Here is a 9,793-nt window from a genome sequence, read left to right on the forward strand (position 1 = left end):
GTTTGAGTTAAGCCCTTCGACATAAAGCACATTGTGTAGATTAGGCAGTCCATCAACATTCAAGGTTCCTTTACCAGCAATTCTTCCTTTAGCACCACCACTATACGTCACACGACCACTCCTCAGTTCAACATAGTCAATCAAATGGTCTTTAGAACCTGTCATGTGGCGTGAACAGCCACTGTCAAAGTACCATATTCCTGCAATGTTAGTCTTTAATGAAGTATAAATAACGGAACATTGAACCTTAGCCTTTGGTACCCAAACCCTTTTTACCGTCGGTTTTCTGTTGGCAGTGTTGCGCCGGGTGTTATGCAACACCGGTGGCAACACCTGTTCTGATTCCTATCTCTTGTAATCATCTCTCAGTTTGAAGCAGTAGGGTTTGATATGACCAGGTCTAAAACAATAGTGGTAGATAAAGTGGCGTTTTCTGGATTTGGACTTCTTGGTAGATATTTGCCTTTTAGATGAAGTACCTTTTTCAGTTTGTGTAGCATTCGAGGTTTCAACACTTCCTTTGACAAAAACAGTTGGTTTTCTCTCAGTATTGGAAGATTCTCCAATTTCGAACAGACTGTTCGGATAACCAAGTCCAGCTTTGTCATTCTGTCCAGTCATCAAAAGTGAGTCAAGTTTGGATGAACTTGAATTCATCTTGGCAAGAATCTGAGTTGCTTCTCCAAGTTCCTCTTTGACTTTGCATAATTCCAAATCTTTCTTGCTTAAGATTACTTCAAGTCGTGAAATTTGTGACTTTAGCTCAGCATTCTCTTTGGAGAGAGTTGCATTTCCTTTAGTTCTTTTGATCCAGTCTTCATATAATTCTTCGTACATCGTCTGCACACTTTCTAGAGTGACTTCATCATCATCTACCTCTTGAGTTTCAGACTGACTTGCCTCCGCAAGGGTTGTAGATTTAAGACATACTGAATTCGAAGAGGTGTTGCGGCCAGGTATTGCAACACCGGTGGCAACACCCAAATGATTGATTTGCATTGAGCGTTTTTCTTTGATCACAGAAGATAACGATGTGTGATTTTAAGATTCACTTGATCCTTGATCATCATCAGACTCTTCATCACTCAGGGTGACAGTCATGCCTTTATTTTTCCTAAGTCGATTGGCACACTCATTGGCATAGTGTCCATATCCCGAACACTCTCTACATTGTACAGAGTCCAGGTTTCTGACATTAGATTGGATTTGCACTTCGGTCTTTGGTCGAAACTGTCCTTTCATAGGAGTAAACTTTTGAGCTTTTGCAAAAGTGGAGTTATTGGGCAACTCAGATTTTTGTCCAATTTTCTTCTTTTCTCTCATAGTCTTCAAATAATCACCAAATTTCTTAGTAAAAAGAGAGATCGATTCTTCACCTAAATCAGACTTATCCACCTCTTTAGATATTTGAAGGATTTCATCGTAAGATTCGGTTGAGGCTTCAAAGGCTATTGTCTTCCCTTTATCCTTCCTTTGTAGATCATGATTCATCTCAAAAGTTCTGAGAGAACTCATTAGTTCATCCAAGTTGATCGTTGAAGTGTCTTTAGATTCTTCAATTGCGCAGACTTTGACATTGAATCTCTCAGGAAGAGATCTTAGAACTTTGTTCACCAATCTTTCATTTGGTATGGGATCTCCTAGGCCATGTGATTCATTTGAGAGTTGTCTCAACCAGCAGTCATACTCAAGAATAGACTCCTTGTCCTCCATTCTCAAACTTTCGAACTTTGATGTCACCATCCTTAGCCTAGTTTTACGCACACTTGCGGATCCTTCACAGTGCTTCTGGAGTATCTCCCAAGCATCTTTGGCGCATACACAAGTGGTGATTAAATTAAACATCCTTGTATCAACAGATGAAAATATAGCATTGAGAGCCTTGGAATTAAAGTTTGAAGTTTGCACTTCATCGACAGTCCATGTACTTTCAGGTTTGAGCCGTGTGTCTCCATTAGCATCCTCGAGTTTTGGTGGACTCCAACCATCAAGTACACGTTGCCAAGCTCTTTCGTCAATGGATTTAATAAAAACCCTCATCTTTACTTTCCACAATGCATAGTTTGATCCATCCAACACGGGAGGTCTAAAAACAGTATTTGTTGATCCTTCCATAATTCCTTTTCACTCTGAAAACAAAACAAAACAGGATCTCACTTAGTAGCGTCAAGTGGAGGCTCTGATACCAATTGAAAGTTCTGTTTCCACAGTGTATGTGTGAGTTGAGAGTGAGTGTTGTGTGTTTCAGAATATAGGTGTTGTGCGTAGGTGTTGTAACACCCACGACAACATGCAGCGGAAGTTATAATTTTAACACACCTATACGTAGCTAGAATAACGATAATAACAAGAGAGACGAGATATAAATTATGCACAAGTATCAATACTTGTGCGGTGCCTCAGGGCAAAATAATTCACTAGAAAAACTTGTAAGTTTACAAAAACCAATACTAGTGAAAGAATCAAACAACTCCCTTATAAAGGCGAGTAACAAATTGCATCATACACCTCTAACAAACCATATAACCAAACTATATCGGATGCATCAACCGAGAAGTGACAAAAATCTTCAACACTCAACACACTAATCAACGCCGTGATTAGGTGTTGTCTTCGGATGTTGCCAGCACTTCACAGAAATACGTTATAAATCACGAGATGGCTACAGTCTCGAAAAGCTCTTCAAACTCCTTCGTATGTCACCCACTCCTCTTTTTCTCACATCACCTATTAAAGCACCCACAGAGTTTTATTAGAAACAAACTCCTTTTAAAACAAAGATCTCATATCTTCAAGATATAAGATTCCATATATCAAAGATATTATGGCTCCCAAATCTACACGAGATCGCATCATAAATTAGAGATTATTCTCAAGTCTAGAAAGGCAAAACATTAGAGATATTAATAAGGAAATTATATCAAGGAATTTTATTCCTTTCAGATTTTCTCCAAGGTCGGGAAAAAAAAAGAGATGAATATTTTCCTTTCAATTCATTCGGAAAACGACCTTTAATTTGTTTGTTGTGTTGGAGTTTTTCTCAACAAAATCATTTCTACACACATATATATAAAAATGATAAACAATATGCGAAAGATGATCGAGTGTTACCTCCGACCATTGAATAGTTTGTAAGAATTTTGTTTTCCTCTAATTGAAGCCTTCTAATCAATTCAACTCTCTCTGTAGATGGTGTATTTTTGTTCTTATGAGGTGTGTGCTTTTGACCTCAAACACTATTATTCATAGACATTTTTCATATCAATGAGTTGATCGGGAGGTCTAGAGTCAAAAAAAGAGGCTCGTGCATATCTAAAGTTGAGACGTTGCATATACCATTTGTCAAAAATGCAGGCTTATGGACGTCTCATTTTTTACACATTTATTCTTCTTTAGATACGAGTCATTTCCAATAAAACTAAACCTCTGAGTTATATATTGAAGGAGGTGATTTATCAACCGAATGATTATAAAGTAATTGTTTAGTGTCACCAACAATTGAAATATGACTGATTAGGAAAAAAAATATAAATTCTCAATAAAAGAATTCTCAAACATATATAATGAAAATTAATCTTGATATATTAAAGTCATGAAGTAATAAAACCGTGAGGGCGACTAGTGATTAGACCTAATCTATGTCCACGGAATTAAAGGCTTAATTCAAGTATATATTATAGATTCTAACACTCAATAAATAATATTTATGGGGTTTTCACCAAGTCCACTAAAATAATAAATAACCATTTAAAAAGAAAAAGAAAAATAAGGATAAGATGGCCAAAGAAATAAAGAGAGTATAAGAGAACAAAAACCTACGCGGGTCCAGCCTGCTGTCCAAAAAGAAGGAACCTTAAGAAAGTCTCGCTTCACACTAGAAAACCCCAGAAAACAAATCTTTCTCTTTCTCTCTCTCTCTCTCTCTCTCTCTCTCACCACCGAATCAAAGAGAATCCATGCTTCTTCTAACCAGAATCAATGGAAGAAAAGAAAGAATTAGAGCCTGAAATCAAAGCAGAGAATTCACTCCAAAGCGCAGCATTTTCAGATCAGTCCGCCATGATTCCTGAGACGAGCTTTACACTGCCAAACAGCGACTTGTTCGACATATCATCCGCTGTTCATCATCAGAAAAGCTCGCTGGGGTTCATAGACTTCGCCAGCTTCCAAGATTTTGGCAACCCTTCTTACATGTTCGATGATTTGATGCTTCAGAGTATTGCGGCCCCACCTAGTTTGATCCCGCTGCAGTCGTCGCAGGCCCCGCTGCCGGAATATTCTGAGGTGGTCAACACTCCGGCTACGCCGAATTCGTCTTCGATATCCTCGTCTTCGACGGAGGCAGCACCGGCAAATGAAGATTCGAAGAGGGCTGAAACTGTTGAAGAAGAAGATCAAGACCAACAGCAAGATCAAGATAAGATTAAGAAACAGTAAGCTGTTTTTTATTTTCATTTTTTGTTTCAAAATAAAGATGGGCTGAATATTTTTCCTCCGACGTAAATCAAGATTGCACCATCATTATGTTCTCTTAAAAATCACAGAAAAGATGTTGGGAGATCTTTGTGGCTAATGGGGTTTCCTACTTTTTATTATGCATTCACGATCCGATTTGTGTGAAAAGATCGAGTGGTTTGATCCCTCAATAATTTTTTGTTCTCTCTTTTCTTTCCAATTTATTATTGTTTAGTCAAGAAAAGATGGTATTTTTATTTATTTTAATGCATTTTTTTCTATAACTTTAGACTGAAACTCAAAAAGAAGAACCAAAAAAGGCCAAGAGAACCGAGATTTGCGTTCATGACAAAGAGTGAAATCGATCACTTGGATGATGGCTATAGATGGAGAAAGTATGGTCAGAAAGCTGTGAAAAACAGCCCTTTTCCAAGGTATATATTCAAACACGCACGCAAAATTGTATACATACGTAGTTACACTCTTTATTCAACTTTTCATATATAAATACTCGCATGTTTTCTTGCTTCTATGAATACTTATGAGCCGATATGGGAAAAAGTGATACGCTCTGTGTATGTATATCATCGTCTGTACATTTATTGATTGCAACAAAATCTTGGTAAACCATTATTAATTTGATTTCTATGCAAAATATAGGAGCTACTATCGCTGCACAAGTACATCTTGCGGTGTGAAAAAAAGAGTTGAAAGATCGTCTGAGGATCCGACCATTGTAGTCACAACATATGAAGGTACACACATACATCCCTGCCCCATAACGCCCCGTGGCAGCTTCGGGATTCTGCCTGAGACCACCGCTTTGGGCGGTGTCGGCGGCGGCGGAATTTGTAGTGCTGCTGCATCCCATTTCATCACACCGCGAATGTTTCAGAACTATCGGCAACAGCAGCAGCAACAAGAACAACAACATCAAACACAACCCTATTTCAGTAACTTGTCTCCATTAACAGTACCTATGAGTTTCACCAGTAGCAGTATTACTAATCATTCATTACCTCTTGCTCCCATGATTCAAGAAAGACCACCCTTTTCCCCCTCTTCCTTTTCTTTGGCTAGAGACCATGGCCTTCTTCAAGATATGTTGCCTTCCCAAATGCTAAAGGAGCCAAAGGGAGAGTAGAAATCAAATGTCAAGGCCCAAGGGTTTGCATATTGATTATTTCGCTACCTTAATTAGCTTTATTAGTTAACTAATGGGTATGTTTTATTTCTTGATTTTACTGATACTGAATGTGAAGTTTGTGGTTTTCTTTATATATGAACCCACTTCATAGTTACGTAGACTCTCTCTTTGCTTTTTTTCTTTTTTATATATATAATCATGTAAAATCACTGGTTTTAACTAATGGAGGAACAATTTATTTTAAATTATAACGTCCCCTTGTATTAAACTCTATTTATTATTAGTATGTTTGTTCTTATTCTGATTTCAGCTTAGGACATAATTTATGCTTAAATTCATCGATCGGTGCATCAAGAAATGGATGAATATGATCACTTTCTGGCCCAGAGTATTTAGGGTTAGGGTTTTCTTCTTTGATATGGTCATCTCTGGCAGCTAGCTTAATTTCTATGGTTTTTGTTGAAGGATTAATATTGTTTTGAATTCATGGGACTTGATGAACAAGTATAAATTTTGTAAGTAACTAATTAATGTTTCTTGGAAATGGTGTGAAACTGGGAATTAATTGACAGAGGAATTACTTGGGTGTGAATCCATGCAATCTGTTTGGAATTTCTGTGTATCTGAGAATCTGCAAGAATACTCATTAATTGACCATCATTAATAATCTTTTTTGTTCAATTATGGATTGATGGGAATGATTCGTTGAATTTATGTGTTAATGTATATATATAGTTTCCTACTTGCTATACCATATTAATCAATCCTCCTCACATATTATGATATTAGGAAAAATGGTTTTTTTAAGTCTATTAACTTGTTCAATTTTTGGTTTTTGTATATTAAATTTTCGAATTTTGATTTTGGCACACTTGTCATTTAATTTTCGGCTATTTTGGATGTCAAACATTTTCAGTGTCACATCAGTAATTGGACTGAAATAGCCGAAAAATTAAAAGTTAGCGTGTTAAAACCAAACTTTAGGAAAATGTCGTGGACCAAAACCCAAAATTGAATAAGTTAGTTAAACAAAAGAACCAGCTTTTCATATTATTATTATAGGGGAGGAAAAGCGAAGTTTGTTCGATAAAATTATCTATTTAAGATTTTGGTTATCTAATTTGTCACAGTTTGTTAGTAACGCAAAAAACCGATTTCTTTTACATTTTAGTTTTTTTCATACACCGGAATATCGACATGATCTCACAATTGTCAACAATGATCAGTCAACTTACAAGAACAATTAGAATTCATTTTTTCAATACTTATGCTATTATTGGTGGCTTCAAATTAAATTTCATTAATTACTCCATGAACCTCAATCTATGCTTGAATATATGTTAATTAAATCTAGAATTATAGCATTTTTTTTTCTTTTGTTTAAAATTAATATCCCAAATTTCAATTACTGTGGGGGATTCATGCACAGATAAAGTCCCACAATTAGTAATGTACATATTGATAATTTATCTTATCTAATTTTATTTTTACTTTGTTATATTATTTATCCATCTACTGATTATTTATCTTAAATCGTCAAATAACTGAATCTAAATTATAATATTACTCTTAATATATAATATTATTAATATTTATTAAAAAGACAAAATGATAATTTATCATCTTATCTCAAATTTAATCAATTAAAGCAAAAAAACTATCAATCGAACCAAATATTATATTAACTATCAATTTTTATTATATTATATTAAATTATTTATCTTCGTATTATTTATCTTATTTTTAACTTCAAACGGTGTCTCGACGAAGCCTCAACATAATGATTATGATGGCATGGTACACATTAAATGCATTGGACATGGCCTAAATTATTGACAGGGGACCAATCTAGCTTCAAGTATTAAGCTTCTGTTTTTCAGCTTCCACGATCTCTCCTGTTTTATGGCCCAAATCAGCATGTGTGTGTAATAGCTTCAAAATATATATCATTACATGGTTAAAATGTACTAGGAGAAAAAAATTTGTTCAACTTGTCCAATTTTTTATTTTATTTTCGTTCATTAACTCGACAAATTTTGGATTTGGTACACTAAATTTTAAGATTTGACTATTTTGATCTAACTGTTGATGTAATGATAGATACATCAGCATTTTATAACACCACGTCAGCACTCCGAAAAAACAAGACTAAAAGCCGAAAAAAAAAATTAAAGTTCATGTGTCAAAAATAAACTTGGAATACTTAACGGACCAAAACCTAACATATAAAACAAGTTAACCGAACAAAAAATTATTTTCGATATATGATCGGAAAATGTGTAATCTACATTTAGATTATACAATAAATACTTATCTAAAGAGTCGGTCTCTTGTGAGACGCTCTCATGAATCTTTTTCTGTGTGACGGGTCCACCCTACCGATATTCACAATAAAAAGTGATACTCTTATCATAAAAATTAATACTTTTCATGAATGACCCAAATAAGAGATCCGCCTCACAAAATACGACATGTGAGACCGTCTCACATAAGTTTTTGTCTTATGTAAAATAGTATAATACTTATAGTTGTTTTACTAATTTTGATTAAATATTTTTTAGTAGATATTTTTTTTAATTTTCATTATTTTTTTCTTTATTTTTTTTAGAGGTCATAGCCTTTTATGTTTCAATAAGGCTAATTTTGTATCGGTACATTTGTAAATCTATTGAAGTTTAAATGGAATGAGCCGTTAAAGATATTTAAACCTTTTTCTTAAGAAAAAATATATTTTATTGGAAATTAATATGAGATGACAGCCTTGCAAAAGGAATCAGAATTTGTGAACCATTATGATTAGGGGGTGTCGATTCGGGTGGGTCGGGTTGGTGTATAGTCGGATTCGTGTTCGGGTTTGGAGTTATCGGATTGGATCGGCTTCGAGTCGAACAATTTTTAATTGGCATCTCTCTACTGGGATTCTTTCTTTAATTTTCCACTTTGCGTAATTTTTTAAATCAATGGGGAAAACATTTATTCATGAACTAAAACCATTGCTTTATTTATTTATTTTTTTCCCTTTTTGTAGTCAAAAGTAGATCCCTCTAATGTGGCTTACAGGCACAACACACCGAATATTGATATATAGAAAATCTAATAATTTTTTCCTATTAAAAATTATTAGATTTAATATCCTATTTTATTTTATTTTTAAAATCTAATAGTCAAAAGTAAATTCTTCAACTTTTTTTAATTTATTTCAAAGGGGAAAAAATAAAGAAATTGATACGCCAGTTAAAATTTAATGTCCTATTTTATTTTATTTTTAAAACTTATGAGGGACGGCAAATTATAAGCAAGAATTGGACATTTTTTTTACCTGTTTCACATCGAAAAAAACATGTTTATGTTTAAAAGGCCAATTATACGTGCAATATAGACAAACTAACTAAATAAAAAGCCCAAGGCCCATATCAATTCAATTATCATTTTTCATTATGTGTGTGTACCACTTAAATGTGTCAATTCAGATGGGTTTGGCTCATATCGAAGAAAATATATTACAAAAAAATTTCAACCTGAACCCGAAAGAACTCGAAAACTCTCAACCAGAATCGGAACTAGAACCAACCTGATTAATTTTTTTATTATACAACATTAATGCATTATTATTTTATTTTTAACAAAATAATTAAATAAATATAAAATATTCAAAAAACATAACAATAATAATATTTTTATTTAAATCCATAATAACAAAGCATAAGTTAAATATGATAATTATGTTTCATGATTTTAAATTTAAGAATTTTAATAATAATTTTATAAACTATTAATTAATCCACAATTACACAATAAATCTATAATCATAAAATTATAACTTAAGAAACTCAAAAGGATGAGGATGATAAAAATAACAATAATTAACAATTCAAAAGAATAGAGAGAGGAGAATACCAAATAAATTAGGCAAAAAATTATGTGAGACGGTATCACGAGTCGTATTTGTGAGACATATCTCTTATTTGGGTCATCCATGAAAAAGTATTACTTTTTATATCAAGAGTATTATTTTTTATTGTGAATATGGGTAGGGTTGACCCGTCTCACAGATTAAGATCTGTGAGACGGTCTTACATGAGACCCACTCAATATATTAAAGCTGACCTTAGAAGACGTAACAGCTTTTTTGCGTCCTTATAAAATCAATCATTTTAAGAACATTTAAAAATTTAATAATATAATAACGTT

The 9,793-nt window shown here is 33.7% G+C and overlaps 2 protein-coding genes across 2 annotated transcripts; one reads left to right on the forward strand and one right to left on the reverse strand.

The window, feature by feature from the left end:
- Nucleotides 1-1,041: 1,041 nt before the first annotated feature.
- LOC140830029 (uncharacterized) lies at nt 1,042-2,115 on the reverse strand. Its single transcript, XM_073193308.1, has one exon. It carries the CDS (start codon nt 2,113-2,115, stop codon nt 1,042-1,044), a length of 1,074 nt encoding a protein of 357 aa, XP_073049409.1.
- Nucleotides 2,116-3,812: 1,697 nt separating this feature from the next.
- LOC140830799 (WRKY transcription factor 71-like) lies at nt 3,813-5,756 on the forward strand. Its single transcript, XM_073194284.1, has 3 exons — nt 3,813-4,433; nt 4,746-4,889; nt 5,116-5,756. Exons 1-3 carry the CDS (start codon nt 3,979-3,981, stop codon nt 5,597-5,599), a joined length of 1,083 nt encoding a protein of 360 aa, XP_073050385.1. The 5' UTR covers nt 3,813-3,978; the 3' UTR covers nt 5,600-5,756.
- The last annotated feature ends 4,037 nt before the right edge of the window (nt 5,757-9,793 follow it).

This window comes from Primulina eburnea, chromosome 4, assembly GCF_022965805.1.
Source record: "Primulina eburnea isolate SZY01 chromosome 4, ASM2296580v1, whole genome shotgun sequence".
Classification (NCBI taxonomy): Eukaryota; Viridiplantae; Streptophyta; class Magnoliopsida; order Lamiales; family Gesneriaceae; genus Primulina; species Primulina eburnea.

Excerpts from the sequence above, each read along its gene's own strand:
- LOC140830029 (XM_073193308.1), bottom strand. The coding sequence starts at position 2,115 with ATGGAAGGATCAACAAATACTGTTTTTAGACCTCCCGTGTTGGATGGA.
- LOC140830799 (XM_073194284.1), top strand. The coding sequence starts at position 3,979 with ATGGAAGAAAAGAAAGAATTAGAGCCTGAAATCAAAGCAGAGAATTCA. Across the intron at positions 4,434-4,745 it reads CAAGATAAGATTAAGAAACA|ACTGAAACTCAAAAAGAAGA; the intron begins GTAAGCTGTTTT and ends CTATAACTTTAG. Across the intron at positions 4,890-5,115 it reads AAAAACAGCCCTTTTCCAAG|GAGCTACTATCGCTGCACAA; the intron begins GTATATATTCAA and ends TGCAAAATATAG.